This window comes from Humulus lupulus, chromosome 8, assembly GCF_963169125.1.
Source record: "Humulus lupulus chromosome 8, drHumLupu1.1, whole genome shotgun sequence".
Classification (NCBI taxonomy): Eukaryota; Viridiplantae; Streptophyta; class Magnoliopsida; order Rosales; family Cannabaceae; genus Humulus; species Humulus lupulus.
In genome coordinates, this window is record NC_084800.1 from 84,051,407 (window position 1) to 84,069,108 (window position 17,702).

At 32.5% G+C, this 17,702-nt stretch overlaps 2 protein-coding genes across 2 annotated transcripts; one reads left to right on the forward strand and one right to left on the reverse strand.

The window, feature by feature from the left end:
* Positions 1 to 1,586: 1,586 nt before the first annotated feature.
* LOC133795725 (uncharacterized) lies at positions 1,587 to 2,816 on the forward strand. The gene has a single exon (XM_062233178.1). The coding sequence runs from the start codon at positions 1,587 to 1,589 to the stop codon at positions 2,814 to 2,816; it is 1,230 nt and encodes a 409-aa protein (XP_062089162.1).
* Positions 2,817 to 12,725: 9,909 nt separating this feature from the next.
* Positions 12,726 to 16,192, reverse strand: LOC133797984 (somatic embryogenesis receptor kinase 2). The gene is made up of 4 exons (XM_062236136.1): positions 15,515 to 16,192; positions 14,772 to 15,032; positions 13,811 to 14,680; positions 12,726 to 13,667 (listed from the first exon to the last, which is right to left on the reverse strand). Exons 1-4 carry the CDS (start codon positions 15,936 to 15,938, stop codon positions 13,180 to 13,182), a joined length of 2,043 nt encoding a protein of 680 aa, XP_062092120.1. The 5' UTR covers positions 15,939 to 16,192; the 3' UTR covers positions 12,726 to 13,179.
* Between the last annotated feature and the right edge of the window lie 1,510 nt (positions 16,193 to 17,702).

Here is a 17,702-nt window from a genome sequence, read left to right on the forward strand (position 1 = left end):
ACGTTTTAGTCACTTATATTTTTTACATGTGAATTATAGAGGTATATTGATTAACCAAAAAAAACTTACAAATTATTTTAAAATCATAGCAAATGATGCACATTTTTGGAACTCTTTTATTTAACTTTTACTTAAATAAATTAAAAATCATCTACAAAGTTACTTATAATGGAAAATATCAACCAAATTCCAAAAATAAGCTTAGAGTTAATTAACTAAAATAAAGTTTTTTGTAGAAGGGTAACTAATATATATTTGACTGGTATAGTAAACAACCAAATGGTTGATTTTGATTTCGGTGACGACGAGAAAACATAATAACGTATGCTTCCCACATATCAAAATGATGACCACCTTGAAGAGTAGGTGATAATGGTACCACTCTTGAGCCCAAACAACTAGCAGTGTGGCATAAATTTTATTTTAAAGTTGTGGAGAAGAGATAAAAAAGAGAAAGAAAGAAAAAAGTAGTATAATATTATATTGTTTGAAAAAAAAAATGGTAGGTACAATTATATTTTTGGAATTAAGATGGGTCAAGACATTTTTAGAATTAAGATGATAAAAAATATGTCAAATATAAATTTCTCTTCATTTTTCCCTATTCCCCCATAATCCATCTTTGCCAATTGCTTTTGTGAAAAAACAACATTTTTTTTTACAATCAAATATATTTTCATTTTTAAAATTTGGAAGTATCAAACAAATTTATTTTGGGATTTTTTCCAAATATATACGTAACATACAAAATAATTACAAAAATTCTTTAACAAATTTTATTTGCAAAAATGTCTTGCCAAGTCATCAAAAAATTGTTAGATTTAAAAAATAATGTACTTGAAATGGAAAAGTTCACGGAATCCCAAGTTTTTCGTTTTTAAAAAAATACATTTTGGTTACTTACAATGCCGATAAGATACTGATTTGTCACTATTTCATAAAAAAGCTACATTTTTAAACCATATTATTTCAAATACATTTTGCTTACCTCCAAACTAGTTTGTAGAAAATTTGTAATCTTAAGATATCAATTAGTCATTTAGGTTATATTGTAGTGTTTTATTATTTAAGATACTTTTTGGTTACCTTCAACTTATTTCAGAAACTAACACGTTGTCATATAGTATAACAAATTACCATAGTGTTAATTAGCAAAATTTATTTTTATATACTACATGATAACTTTTTGAATAGAAAGTTTTAATACATTTTTTGGTCACTCATGTAATTTACATGTGATTAATAGTAGTTTTTTTAATCAAACAAACAGAAAAATAAACTTAGAAATTTCTTTCAAATTATAATTAAAAATATGCATTTCGGTCTCTTACATAACAAGACACAATAATATAACCTAAAAATAAAGTCATGTTTTAAAGGCAACTAATAAATATCTTAAGATAATTAGTCTCTACAAATAGGTTTTGGATAACGTAAAATTATCTTAAATAATAAGACATCAAATATAACTTAAAAATGAAGGGATTTTTTCATATTTATGTGTTTTTTAAGGTTGTTTTACAAAAATATGAACATTTGAAATTTTTTCCCGCGCTTTTTTCTCTCGGTGTTTCTGCATCGGCGCCATGGCAAAGGGATCTAAGGTCGGGGGGAAGGGCAAATCGAAGAGCAAAGGCAAGAGAACAGGTCCAACTTCTGCTGATAGGGTCATTAAAACTCGATCTATGGATGCCATTCTTGGGATCCATGAATTGGAGATGTCAGAGGATGAGCAAGGAGCAGGGGCAGAGCGAACTTGTCGTGAATCTACTCCAACGCCTCGAACTGGAATCTGTACGAATGTTGAAGACTGGATATCGGCTTCCAAGCAAGCTATGCAAGACGTCAATATGGGTAAGGCTGTACCATCTCCGATTTTACAGTCTAACTATACTAATGTCACTTCCAGTGGAGCCAAAGAGAAGGTTGTTACAGGGAAAGGTGTTATCGATCAGAAGAGGACCTCTGGAGTCAAAATTGATGTCAAGGATATTGCTGAGGAGGTGAATTTTTGGCAATCCTCTTTAGTCTGCTATGTGCTTGGTGCAAATCCACCAATCCGAATCCTGGAGGGCTTTGTGAGGAGATTATGGAAGGATCAAGTTGATAAGGTTGGGATTCTCTTATCTGGTATTTTCATCATTCGCTTTTTATCTGTGGAAGTAAGAGATAGAATTTTGGATGGAGGCTATCTGTTTTTTGGGAATAAACCTCTCATAATGAAGGCTTGGAATCCGGTTGATGATTTTTCTAAGGAAGACATTGATTCAGTTCCAACTTGGGTTCATTTGGGAGGATTGGATATTAAATACTGGGGTGATAGGTCTCTGTTCAAGATAGTGGGACAGGTTGAGAAGCCAATTCAAGTGGATTCCATTACTAAAAACAGAGATCGCTTAGCTTATCCCAGAATTCTCATTGAAGTGACCATGACACAGAACTTTCCATCTCGAATCAGCTTCTTGAATGAATTTGATCAAGAAGTAGACATCTTCGTGGAATATGAATGGAAGCCCACTGTATGTATGAATTTCTCTGGCCTAGGACACGAAGCTCAAGTTTGCAGGAAGAGTAAGACTGTGAAGCAAGAATGGGTCCCTAAACAGAAGGTTTCATCACCTATTGTAAGCAAAGTTACTGTAGATGCTGATGGTTTTCAATCAGTTACTAAGGGAATCAAGATACAGGAACCTAATGCCATCCAAATGAGTGTGAAGAATAAATTTTGCCTGCTAGAGGGGGACCCTGAGATGGAGCTTTTACAGAGGAGGAATACAGTAAGAGAGGGGGGAGGACCCTCTGTACTAGATGGATAGAATTCTAACTTGGAATGTACGAGGGATTAACAGTCAACATAAGCACAAGGAGATTAAACATTTAATTCTGTCAAAGAAGGTTGGCTTGGTTAGTCTACTCGAGACAAAAGTGAAGAATAAAAATATGGGGTCTATTTACATGAATCTGTTTTATGGGTGGTGTTTCACAAATAATAACCCTTGGATTGATAAGGGTAGGATAATAATTGCTTGGAATCCGAGTGCCTTTACTTTGGATATCAAGTTATGTACTACACAATTAATTCACTGTCAAGTACAGGTCCCTAATCGAACAGGAAGCTTCTTGATTACCTTTGTATATGGTTATAATGATGTAGCCTCTAGGGAGAGCCTATGGAATGACTTACAAGGATTGGTTGTGAATATATTTGTCCCTTGGATGGTGGTAGGAGACTTCAATGAGATTCTCTCATTGCATGACAGAATTGGCAAAAAAATCCTCCATAAAGTTCTCAAGCAAATTTTCAGACTGTTTGACAGCTTGCCATTTGGAAGATTTGAAATTTTCTGGCTGCTTCTATACTTGGAATAATAAGCAGAGAGCAGATGAGAGGGTTTATTCCAAGATTGATAGAGCTTTAGTTAACTCAAAATGGACTGATCATTTCCCTAACTCAGAGGCTGTGTTCTTGCCAGAAGGGATATTTGATCATAGTCCAATTCTGGTTCATGTCACTTTGGAAATGCATTTGGAAAAGAAGCCATTTCGATATTTTCGGATGTGGAAAGAAGCACCCTGTTATGAAAATAAACTTCAGACCAGTTGGAACTTATCTATTAATGGTACGCCAATGTTCCAAATAGTATCAAAATTAAAAAGGCTGAAAAAGGTGCTAATGACCATAAATAGAGAGGGTTTTTCTGATATTCAACAGACAGAATTCAAGGCAGGAATTGTACTGAAGGAGCTTCAGGAGCAGTTGCAGAAAGATCCCTTAAATGACAGGTTGATTTCTTAGGTATATGCATTACCATAAAGCTTACATGAGCTTCTTAGCTCAAAAAGCTAAAGCTTCTTGGATGGCTAATGGTGATGAAAACACTCACATCTTTCATGCTTCCCTTAAGGCAAGGAGAATACAGAACAGAATATTGTCCATCAGGAATGAGGCAAGGATTTGGGTAGACTCTCCTACAGATATAACAAAGGCTTTTTTGGATTATTATAAAGGCTTGTTGGGGACAGTAATGGTGCGCAGGAAGAAGGTGTCTTGGTCAATCATGAAGCTTGGACCAGTTCTAAATGCAACTCTCATTCAGACTCTTTCAATAGATTTCTCAACTCAGGAGGTTAAGAATGTGATATTTGCAATTCCAAGATTGAAAGCCCCAGGCCCAGATGGATATAGTAGTTACTTTTACCAGGATAATTGGGATTTGGTGGGTTCGGAGGTTACTACAGCTGTGCTATCCTTCCTTACTTCAGGTAAACTACTTAGAGAAATAAATAACACAACCATCACACTTATTCCCAAGCATATTTGCCTAGATTCTGTGTGTGATTTCAGACCTATATCCTGTTGTAATGTCATTTATAAAGCTGCATCCAAATTGATTTGTTAAAGGATCCGGAAAGTGCTACCTGAACTAATTGCAGAAAATCAAGGGGGATTTGTTCATGGAAGATATATAGCCTACAATATCATGATATGTCAAGATTTAGTTCGGCATTATGGGAGGAAAAATTGTAAGCCAAGTTGCATGATCAAGTTGGATTTGAGGAAAGCATATGACACCATAGAATGGGATTTTATTGAAGAAATGCTCACTGGTTTTCAATTTCCACAGAATTTTATTCAGCTCATCATGGTATGTGTTCGAACTACCAGATTTTCATTGATGATTAATGGTACATTAAATGGATACTTTGAGGCTAAACGAGGATTGAGGCAAGGAGACCCTATGTCCCCCTTGTTATTTGTACTTGGTATGGAATACTTATCTAGGATCATGCTTAAAGTTGGCTCTTATCCTAGTTATAAGTTTCATGATCGGTGTGCTAATTTGAAGTTGAATCATCTATGTTTTGCTGATGACATTTTGTTATAAAGCCATGGAGACTTTATTTCTATCATTTTGATGCTTAGAGGACTCAAGTTATTTTCCAAGACTTTAGGACTCTTTCCAAATGAGGCTAAGTCTGCAATATATTGCAGTGGCATGTGTGAGTCTGAGATTGAGAGAGTAGTATCTGCTTCAGGATTCACAAGATCTTCATTACCCTTCAGATACTTGGGCATTCCTATCTGTTCTAAAAGGATTTCTAATGCTGAGTGTGGGATCATTCTAGACAAAATGGTGGCCAGGATTAAACAATGGAGCTCCAGGAATTTATCATATAGTGCCAGAGCAACCTTGATCAATGCGGTCTTACTGTCCATACACTCTTATTGGGCTCAAATAATGGTGTTGCCAAAGAATCTATTGAAGGATATAGATGCAATTTGCAGGGCCTTTTTGTGGAAGGGAGTTGCAGAAGCTCACGGTCCAGGGGCAGTTTCTTGGTCCACTGTCTGTACTCCAAAATCTGCAGGAGGGTTAGGATTCAGGAAAATCATTGAATGGAATATAGCTGCCTTAGGGAAATATGTATGGACAATTGCCTCTAAAAAGGACAACCTATGGGTTAAGTGGATACATAGCATTTATTTGCGAGCAAGGGACTGGTGGACTTACTCAGTACAGCAAAGTTGCAGCTGGTACTGGAAGAAAATAGTGGAAATTAAGGAACTTTTTAGAGCTAAAATGGATGAAGCAGCCTTCATGGCAGTGAAATATGGAATACAATCGGGGCATGCAATACTATATGATCAACAAACCAAGTTTCAATGGAGTAAATATGTTTGGGAGAGATGCAATATACCGAAACACAGATACATACTATGGCTGACGTTACACCAGAAGCTGAAAACCAGAGGCTACCTCAATAAACACTGTCAGGTAGTGGACAAAATGTGCTTGCTGTGTGGGAATCATACAGAAGAGATATCACATCTATTTTTTCAATGTGATTACAGCAACTTATGTCTTGTGAAATTGAAAGAGTGGATTGGTTGCAGAGCTCAAACAGGGAATTATCAGACACTATTACGTTGGATCTCAAAAGCAAAACACCTTACCAAACTCAAGAGAAGTTTTTACATAGCTGCTGTATCAGCTCTAGTTTACCATATTTGGAGAGTAAAAAATGATGTATTGTGGTCCTCTAAGATTTGGCATGTCAATCATACAATGGAGGTCATTAAGAGAGAGCTAAAACTGAGACTTACTGTAATGTATAAAGGGAAACAAAATAGGGATAAGGAATGGTATCAGAAATTGTAAAGTTAGATGTGGAATGTAAGTAACATAGGGGTAGAAGGAAACTATAAGTGTACATGATTTGTTTTTTAGCAATACAATGATTCTTATTCACCAAAATATATATATATGAACATTTAATTTTTCTACTTTTTATGGCTTTTTTATTTGGAAGTTCATATTTATGAGATTTTTTTCCCCATAAATTTGAAATATATATATAAGGGTTTATACATTTTTAGACCATGTGCTTTGCCTCATTACCTGTTTGGACCTTGTGTTTTGACAAATTATTTTTTGGACCCTATGTTTTGTAAAATGGTTCAAATAGGCCCATAAACCTGATTTTGATAAACAAAAAATTGAATATAATAACACAGTTCTTAGGCAGAATGACTGTATTTTTGTTCTGAGTTGTTAGTTTAATTAATTATTTATGATTTTAGTTCAAAAAACTTTGATCAAAATCGAATATAGGGGTCTATTTAAACTATTTTAGAAAACACATGGTCTAAAAAGTAATTTTTCAAAACACAAGGTTCAAACAGGTAATGATGCAAAACACAGGGTCTAAAAAAACATAAACCCTATATATAATTATACTACATTTTTAATCATAGTTATGTTTTCTTTAATTTGGAAGGTATTTTTTATTTTTTTTCTCCAATTTTTTTCTTCTTTTTTTCCTTAATTATTTTTTCTTCCTTTTTTTTTTTGCATTTTTTTCTACAAAATTTTTCCTTCATCTTTTTTTTTCTTTCTATTTTTCCATTTTTCTTCTTCTTCTTCTTTTCCTTTTTTTTCATTCATTTATTTTTTTTCTTTCATTTGTATTGTTTTATTTATTTTTTCATATTTTTTCAGTTTTCTTTCATTTTTTACATTTTTTATTTATTCTTTTCTCCTTCCATTTTTTTTATTTTTTTCCTTCTTTTTTTCCATATTTTCTTTTTATCTTTTTTTTCTTTCCATTTTTCCATTATTTTTCTTCTTCTTCTTTTCATTTTTATTCATTTATCTTTCCTTTTCCTTCATCATTTCTTTTCTTTTGTATTTTTTATTTTTATTTTTCTTTCCATAGTTTTTTTTTCCTTCCCTTTTCTTCTTTTTTTCCCTTCCATTTTTTCTTCTTTTTGTATGTATTCTTTTCTCATTTTATTTTCTTTTTTCTTTTTCTTTTTTCATACATATATTTTAACATTACATAATTATTTTACTATTTTATTAGTTATTATCTTTTATTATTGTAATTGCTTTTTTATATAGTTTTTTTCACTATAAATAATAAAATTCAAATCAATTTTTCAGTATTTTCTTTTTATTGTAATCCTTATAGGAATATCCAAAATTGGAAAGAAAAATAATAAAAATATGAAAACGTGAATGAGTTACCAATTACCCTGATGGGAACATTCAAATATAGAAAAAAAATATATGAAAATGTGAATAGGTAATGAGTTATTCTAGTGGAAACATCCAAATCTGAAATATATATATATGTATATGAAAACTTTAATGGGTAACTAGTAACACTGATAGGAACATCAAGATTCGGAAAGAAAAAAAAATAGGTATAAACACGTGAATGGCTAACCAGATACCCTGATGAGAGCATTCAAATCTGAAGAAGAAAAAAAATCTAATGAAAATGTGAATGGGTAACTAGTTACCCTCGTGGGAAAATCCAAATTTAGAAAAAAAAAAATTATATATGAAAACTTGAATGGGTAATGACTAACCTTCATAGGAATATCCAAATTTGGAAAGAAAAAAATAGATATAAAAAAATATGAATGAGTAACCAATTATCCTAATGTAAATACTCAAATTTGAAAAAAAAAAATGATATGAAAACGTGAATGGGTACCTGGTCACCTGATGGAAACATCCAAATTTGAAAAAAAAAACCATATATGAAAATGTGATTGTTATTAGTTGCTTAATCCAAACAAGGAAAAAAATAGTCATGATCTTTAAGAAAAAATATAAAAAAAAAAAGTAAAACAAAAAAACTAATTTGATTTTTTTTTTTGTATATTAAAAAATAAGTACAATAACAAATAAATGATAATAAATAATAAAATATTTTTAGTTGAAAGGGAGACGACTTAATAAGAAGTTTTCTCTAAAAACGTTTAACAAAAAGGAAGGAGAAATAAGACGTCAACAAGAAGAGAAATTGAAGAGATAAAAAACTAAAAATAGTAAAGTAAAAACGCATTTGTGATTTTAAATTATAATATTAAATTATGAAAAATAAACATTAAATAATATAAAAAGCAATAAAATAGATTAAGTTTCCCTTTTTAAAAAACTAAGTCAATATTGTATAAAGAAACTAAAATAAAATATTCAAATGAAAAACAGTTAAATGACTAAAATAATTTCATAATTTAAATAAACTTAATTACGAGTAAAACTATGGCATAAAGCAACTTTCAAAAATATGGAAAACTAAATCCATAAAATTGAATTTTTTTTTTTTAAAAAAAATCCATAAAATAAGTTCTTTTTTAAAAGAGGCCATATTTTTGTAAACTTGTTTGAATAACCCCATAAAAGATGTAATTTCCTCAAAATGAAACCATATTTGTAAAATTAATTAATTGGCATCTTAAAATAACTAATTCTCTACAAATTGATTTTGAAGGAAACCAAAATGTATATAAAATAATATGATCCAAAAATAAAGTTTTTTTATGAAAAGGTAACCGATCGGTATTATAAGCAACCAAAATATTACTTTTAAAAACAAAAAAATATATAAAATACGAGATTTTATGAAGTTTTCAATTTCAGATATATTATTTTCGAAATCTAATATTTTTAGATGAAGTGACAAGATATTTTTGTAAATAAAAAATGGTATATGATTTTTAGAATTAAAATGCCAAAACCAATATGTAATGTAAATTTTTCATTTATTAATTTTCTCTTCAAATGATAAGCGGTAAAAAAAATTATAATGTTAAAGTTAATTATTAATGCAAATTAATAAAATCTATAATCATAGCTTTACTTTCCGAATAAATTTTTTAATAAATTGTTATGTATTCATTAATCAAATAAATTTAATCTATAATTTTTTTGATTTAGAAATTTTTAGACTTTTTTTTAACTTCTATTAAACTAGACCGTATGAATAATGAAATGTTTAACTCAAAGAATAAAGTGTAATTCTAAAAAATAAATTTTGGATCATACGCCCAAAATTTTATAAAGGTAGCTCCTCTATTATTAAAAATTAAAATAAAATAACTTTTTAAGATTATTATGGGCACCAATCTTAATACATATAAAAAAAAAATAGGGGCTTCTCCAATGACCACCTTAGTTTTGGGTATATTGGTGCATTCTTGGTTTTTTCGACGTGTGTTTAGTTATACTTTTAATATTTTTTTATGACGATATATATTGTAGTTATTTAGAATATACATTCTGTAAATTTTTGGAAAATTTTGAGTAGTTTACATTGTCAAAAAATATATTCAAATGAATTATTGCACTCGTGATTGTTTTTTTTACACAAGTTTGAAGAAATCTGATTGAACTTTGTTTTCAGCTTTATAAAATTATTTAGAATTTTCCAAAAGTGTGTAGGATGTCATAAATAACTATAATTCAACGACCCAAAACTTCTAATAGAACTAGGTGCTTTGATTAGCATGTCGGGGGACATGTGGTGTAATTAAGTGTGAATTAATCTATTTATGTTCTATGTGCTTGAAATCACAATATTATGTGAATATATTTGCGATATTCGGCATGAGTGGGTCCTTTCGAGCAATTTTTAGCAAAACAGTCACAATGAGAATAAATGTCCGGCTCAGGTCGAGTAAGGATACTTTAGGAATTTTTGATGTTTTTGGTGTATTGGTAAATTGAATTAATTGGGGAATATTTAGGTTTAGTGGATTAATTGGAAATTGTGGTGAAATTGTGGTTTAGTAGGAGTTTTAGGCAAATGACCTTTTTGCCTTTGTGTTGCTTTGGGAAGGGTATAAGAGTCATTTGGCCATAGAATTAGATAAAATTCAGCTAAGTTTTGGAATTCAGCTGAGATACATGTACAAGACACTTACCATATCCATTCAGTTTCTCTTTCTTCACCACAAAGCTCAACCAAGTGAGTAATCAATCATTCTTACTTCCTAAGGAATTCGAATGGATGTTTGGGTTAATTGAGTGTAGGAACTGCTAAAGAGATCATCTATAAGCTTGAATTTCGAATTTTTGCAACTGGGAAATGGATCATTTAAGCTCTTTCTTTTTTGTTCTTCAAAGTTCTTGAAGGGTTGGGAATTTGCCTAGATTTTCGAATTCAGGAGTTCTAGATTTCTGGGATGAGTATTTTGATGATAGGGTATGAATTGTTAACCTTGTGGCTGGGAATTATGATTTGGTGTTGGAATTTCGAATTTGGGAAAATGTGGGTGTTAGAACCCTCAAATCCCAATTGGCAATTTTGATGTGTGGTTTTAGATTTAAATGGTGATTTGGTGTTTATGATAGCTGTATAATGGATTGGGAACTGATTTGTGCATAATTCTGGTTGGGATTTATGTTTTGGCAATTTTGGGATTTGAGAAATCGCAGGGGAAAAACTCAGATTTTTTTGCCAAGGGGTCAGCGTTGCGGCGCTTAACCAAGTTTGGGAGAGCTATTCGCTTCTGCTCGCCGCAGTGCCAATGCAGTTTCAGAGTACAATTTTTCTAGATTCTAGGAATTTGGCTCGGGGGACGATTCCATTGTCTGGTTTGTTGGATTGGAGATCCCGAGAGCTAAGGATTAGTCCTGGAACTCGTTTTCAGACTTAGTTCTTAATGAGAATACCATTTATGTTGTGACTAGGGTTTTTGCAAGGCTCGGGAAATGGATCTCACTCAAGGTCGTTTTGTTTTCCTCACAGGACTCGAGGTAAGAAAACTGGCATATGCACATAAAGAATGTTGTTTGCTATGCCTATTAGCATTGATTTGTGTGTGGATGACCGGTACGGTCTATATTCGACGATCGTGCGAAACATGGGCTGGTCGACAATCATGTGTAGCCTGGGTCGTGAAGGCGGGGTCAAGTTGAGGGTGCGATACTCACTTGCCCGACATGGACCGTAAGCTTGGTGCCGAGAGGCGCACCTCGCTCGATTGGGCCATTCAGCAAGGCTACTTGTCTAGGTCGTGTAAATGGTTTATGTGTTTGAAATAAGCATATTTGTAAATTGTGAAACGTGTTTATGATTTGTATGAATACATTTATTATCTGTGAAAAATGTTGTTTATTGCTTATGATTGATTGGACATTTATTATGCCATGTGGGGTTTTTTGCTGGGTCTTGGATCACGAGTTCTCTGTGGTGCAGGTAAGGGCAAGAGAAATGTTGACCAGCTATGAGTTGAAGAACTTTAGAGCGGTGTGTATACGTTCGACCTGCTCCGCTGCCACGATCGAGATATTTCGTGGGACTTAAGAGTATAGGAGTCCAATTTTGTCGCCTAGGTCGACTATTTTGTACACCCGAATGTAATTATATTTTGATTAACATTTTTGGGATCCCTTGTAAATGTTTAAAGTTTTAATGAAAAGTTTATACCTTTGGCCAAAAAAATTAGTACCTAACCTTCATTTTGCTTTAATTACACTTTTGAGTCTAAATGATTCACTTAACAAGTTAAGCATTATTTTAAACATATAGTGTAATGCTCTTGTATTAGTAGGGCGTTACAATAATGTATACTATAAAAAAAATTAGGATTATAACTTTATACATGTTGAAAATACCAGGAGTGCATCAATATACCAAAAAATAAAGTGTGCATTGGAGAATTTCCTAAAAGTTAAAATATCTACGTAAAAGATAAATGAATTAACAATATAGAAAAATAAGGATTTATACTTTTTTGGACCCTGTGTTTTGTCTCATTACCTGTTTTGACTCTGTGTTTTGACAAATTACTTTTTTGACCCTATGTTTTGTAAGAAAAATTTGAATATAACAACATAATTTTTAAGCAGAATGATTTTATTTTTGTTCTGAATTATTAGTTTGGTAAATTATTTGTGATTTTAGTTGAGAAAACATTAATCAAATCGAGTTTAAGGTTCTATTTTAACTATTTTACAAAACATAGGGTCCAAAAAATAATTTGTCAAAACACAAAGTTCAAATAGGAAATAAGACAAAACAGATAATCCAAAAATGTATAAACCTGAAAAATAATGCAAAAGTAAAATATATTTGTTATATTTGAGTGAAGTATAAAGACACGATAAGAGTAAATCTTAAAAATTAATTAAAATTTGAAGAAAAAAATAAGATAGCAGATTAAAAAAATTAGGAACAAATTAATAAAATAATTTAATGTTTTTTCTATCTTTTTTTTTAACAAAAAGCAGAATACTTAATACATATTTTTGGAGTATAATTATCGCCACCCTATTAAAAACAACAAAATCCATTTTTTATAAATTATTTATTTCTTATTATTATTATTATTATTATTATTATTATTATTATTATTTGGTGTAGCCTAATTAGTTTACAGTCCATGATTTAAGTTTTGGAGAAAAACAGACATTTGCTACCAAAAGAAACGACAAACTCCCATTCGCTCCAAACATTGTCATATCTTTATCAACGTCCTAAGAATCTCCGTTAGCATTTGTTTACTTTATCAAAAAGCTCACCAGAAGAGCAGACATGACATGCAGAGTAAATTACAAGGTCAAAAGTTCTGTTAATGGAGGACACTTTCACCTCTCAGTAAGCCAATTATCTCAGTACGTACAGTAGGTGATTACAAAAGAAAAGATCCCCCAACAATGCATATCCATTCTACAATAGAACCCAAGATTTAACATTTCACAATAAAGCTAATTTGGTCCTAAAGAAAAGGACATGTCAACACTTGAAAAAGAAAAGTAACTCCTAGAATTATATAATTACCAGTAAGCCAAGTTAGTAAGGTCATATCTCCAGCTTTACCATTACCAAATCTGAGTGTTATATCAGGTAATGGTTGAACGATTAAGATCCTTTTTTGAATCAGAGACTCAAACAACTACTGCAGGTACTCAACTCCTGAACAACTGATTCCATGGAGGGTCTCTCGATGGGTGATTCATGAGTACATAGCAGAGCAATCTTTGCCAGCTTTGAAGCTTCATATTCAAAGAACCTATCTTGGAGGTTCAGATCAACGAAGTCTTGGAATCTGCCTGACTCGGCTCCAAGCCGGATTGAGCTGGTAACTTTTCGTTTTCCAGAGAGGATTTGGAGTACTAGCACCCCAAATGCATAAACATCGCTTTTCTCGGTGAAACGGCCAGTGGTGGTGTATTCTGGCGCTAAATAGCCCATGGCAGCAGAGGCCTTGAGTGCTGAGAAGACAACATCATTGGTCAGAAGCTTATGCAGGCCGGAATCTGAGAGCAGTGGGTTGAAGCGCTGGTCAATGAGCACCTTCTCAGCTGAGATGTTTTGATGAACAAGAGCAGGTTTATTGGGCTTGAATGCATGTAGAAATGCTACACCTGCATAAAAAGGAAGATTAAAGGTTAACCATGTGAGATTGATGGGCTCGGAAATGTTTAATCGGAAAATGCAATGGACATTAAGAATGAACCTTAAATAAAATCTAAAGAAAAACTTGGTATTCCTATTTACAAAGTATTACCTTTGGCGATGCCCTTGACGATAGAAACTCTAGTTGACCATTCAAGGACCTCGCCGTCACCATCCTTCACATCAAGATATTGCTGCAAGTTCCCATTAGGCACAAAATCATAGATGAGAAAGCACTCGCCACGATCTCTTGAGCAACAAAACCCTCTTAGCTTAACTAGATTTTCATGCCTCAACGAGGTCAACATGTTCAACCCTTTCAAGAACTCAGCATCCTCCGACTTACAACATGATTTACCAATGCCCTTGATAGCAACCAGTGACCCATCTCTCAATATCCCTTTATAAGTTGCAGAAAAGTTACTCTTCCCCAACAAATTCACTTCTGAGAAGTAATGAGTAGCAGCCTCCACTTCATCCAAATTGAACCGGAAGCTGTGGAAAGCTTCTTGAGCAAATGCACTCATATTCTTTCCATCAGCCAAAGGGTCCCAACCATTAGAATACTCAAGGCTGATAAGAGGGGATCCATTTTTCCTAACCATCCCTTTAGCCTGATGGTCAGTACTAAGCCGTCCATCAGCAACATCTACTGAAGTCGCAAGCCTCTGCTTCCTCCGACGATATTGGGTGAAAGATAGAATTCCTATGGCTAACAATGCAATAGATACCACTACAGTACCAACAACAACAGAGGCCTGATGGGATCTAGACACATTTGAACACCCAGTTTCACTGCAAGGCAACTTTACATTTGCTGTCTCTGGTATGTCTCTTGTTGACATACCAGCTGTCCCAAATGGTTCAGGTCTATTTGTATTGACATGATCCGAAGAGTTACAAGGTTTCAATGCTGCAAATCCACTTCCACATAATCCGAGATTGTTATTGTATCCGAATCCTTCATTAAGTTTCTTTAAAGCTTCATCAAGCATAGAAAAAGGGCAACATTAGTATATGACCTTTCAAAAAACACAATTAGACCAAGGAAAGAAAACAGAGGCTAACATTACCAAGAGGAACACTGCCGGAGAGACTATTGTTTCTAATGTCAAGAACCTCTAGCAAAGGGGCATCTGCTAGCTTAATGGGAATGGAGCCAAAGAGGTGGTTGAAACTCAAATCTACCCTCATTAACATTTCCACATCTCCTAAACTTGCTGGTATTGCTCCAGTGAGCTGGTTAGATTGCAAGGCAAGGACAGTGAGTTTCTTTAAAGACCCCAGCTGAGTGGGTACACTTCCAGTTAACTGATTGTAGCACAGCTGCAAAACTATAGAGCAAAATTGCAGAAAGAAGATTAGAAAACTTGTTTAACAATGCAAGAGGCAAAATTTATCATTGAAGAAAGTTGGCCCTTTTCGCAGTTAGTTCATTACAAGAATTTTGAAACCATACAGAAAAAATCAAAATCAAACCATTATATCAATGATCCATATAAAAGACGAAACTTTACGTGATCTAATTCAATAGAAAAAAGAACTACAAGACTTAAATAGAAAAAAGATTTTTCAAGGAAAAGAACTACTAGTACTTAATCCAGGCTAGATTTACTTGATCATATATGAATGACATTAAAACAAGTTCAAATCTTTAAAAGAATACAACAACAAAACTTAGCCAAAATGCTACGGTCAAAGATATACAACAATGAAGAAAGAGAGAGCTTTAGAAGAAATAAAGTAAAGAAGAAAACAAGAAAGAAGTTTAAAAGTCCAAACTTTTTCAGTAAAAAAATTTCTACTAAGTACTAACCTTGCAAGTTGGCCATGTTGCCAATCGAAGGAGGAATCTCCCCAGAGAGATTGTTCACATTCAGATACAAATCAGTGAGATTTTTCAGGTTGGAAATTTCTTCAGGTATCTCTCCGTATATAGAGTTATAGTGCAGGTAAAGGCCAGTCAAGTGCCTGAGCCCAGCAATGGCAGGCGAGAGCTTGCCAGAGAGTCCCTTCCCCTGAAGAGAAATGTTGGCCACGCGTCCCAACTCATTGCATGCTAAACCATCAAAGGAACCATCGCAGGGGTTTCCATTAACGGCCCACGAAGAAAGGTACAAGCCTTCAGGGTCTAAACTAGCTTTGATGTTCATGAGTGCTCCAAGCTCTGCATTTCCACAAACCCATATGGGGTTCGTGATGAAAATAAGAATGGAGAAAACAAAAACAGTGAAACCCATGTCTGATTCTTGCTCAGAATGATTGAAGAAGATGTTAAATCTCTGTCTCTGTCTCTCTGTTTTGAGTTTGTTTTACCGTGATTTTCTTTGCTTTTTATGGTAAAGAGAGAAGAAAAAACACAAAATAAATAAGATGGTTTTCTTCACCTAGAAAGAGACCCTCTTGGCTCTCGCTTTCTCTCCTGGGTAGAGAAAATGGCTGAGAAGAGACTGAATTAGCAGAGAGCTTTGTTAGCCTTCTCTAGTGACAGGACCAGACCACCAGAGAGTAGAATTTATTTTCTTTTATGATAGTGAAAATGAGTGAGGGAGAGAGAGTGGAACGTTGGCCGTTGGATCGATCTATGTTGAGTGTGGACCATTGATTGAATGGGCCTAGTTTGAGTCTAGTTGCATACTATAACTTTTAAATATCACCATTATTCTATTTTATAAAATAAATACACATGAAAAGATCAACTTTCTATTTTTCCTTTAAAAATAAATAATAAAAATGACATGCCATAGTGCCAGATATGCTCCCACCCACCCTTATTCGCAGGAAAAGGACTGAAATAAAATAAATAAATATCTAAGAAAAGAGATTTGCATGTGTTCAAAAAGAAGATGGTTTAGGTTTGAGGAATAAAAAATTAAATAAAAGTGAAGAACCATACAAAGCAAAACAAAATTAAGATGCACACAATAATTAGTAGTTTTTTTAATATCATGTATACAAGTTATGTGTACATTGTAATAGAGAACATGATAATGAATCCTAAATCTATTTAAGATTCACAATCCCGCATATTGTACTGAAATACTTATAAGGAAACACTTATAAAAAGAGAGTGACAGAACCTCATCACGAAAAAAAGCATAAATCACACTGTCACTATTATTTTGGGAGACTAATACTGCCATTATTGGGGATAATTAGTAGTTTTTTATTATTAAAAAAAAGTTTTTTTTTTATCATAATAAAGCTTTGCTTGTGGTAGTTTATAATGGTTGGAGAAATATATTATTTTAAGTGGTTAATGAGTCTTTTTGTCATAAGATGCACACAATAAATAGTAGTTTTTAATTATTAAAAAAAAAAAATTTGTTAATTATAATAAAGCTTTGCTTTTGGTAGTTTATAATGGTTGGAGAAATATATTGTTTTAAGTGGTTAATGAGTCTCTTTGTCATTTATAACCTTAAATCTTAGTTTAGTGAAACATGTTAGTATCCACTATGCCAAGAAATATTATGCACCAATAACTAACCAAATATGTAATGTATGTGATACCCTAACTTATATAACTTGTTGCTGAAAAAAAAAACTTATATAACTTGTTTTATTAGTGTAACAAAAAAGATGAATTAAAAACATATACAAATTTGTCCAAACTATTTCTTATGTCCACTGTCATTTTTATTCATTTTTGTTGATCATACATTTATTTCTCTCACAAAATATTACATTCTTATAGAGAAGGTCAATGATCAAATCCATTTAAATTTGAATGTAAGATTGTAGGTCCTCATTTTCTCCAATTAGATATGTTATGTATAGATTATATTTAAAATTATATATTTTTTATTTTTTAAGAATTTTGATCATTTGAAACATTTTAGTTGCTACTTAAATCGAATTTGATAAAATATATTATAAAAGTTACAAGCTGCTTATTTAAACAATTTTTAATTAAATTATTTGATAATATTGTAAATAATAGTTTACTAAAGAATTTGATCAAAGTTAAAATTTGAAGTTATCATAACTTAATATTAGATTTT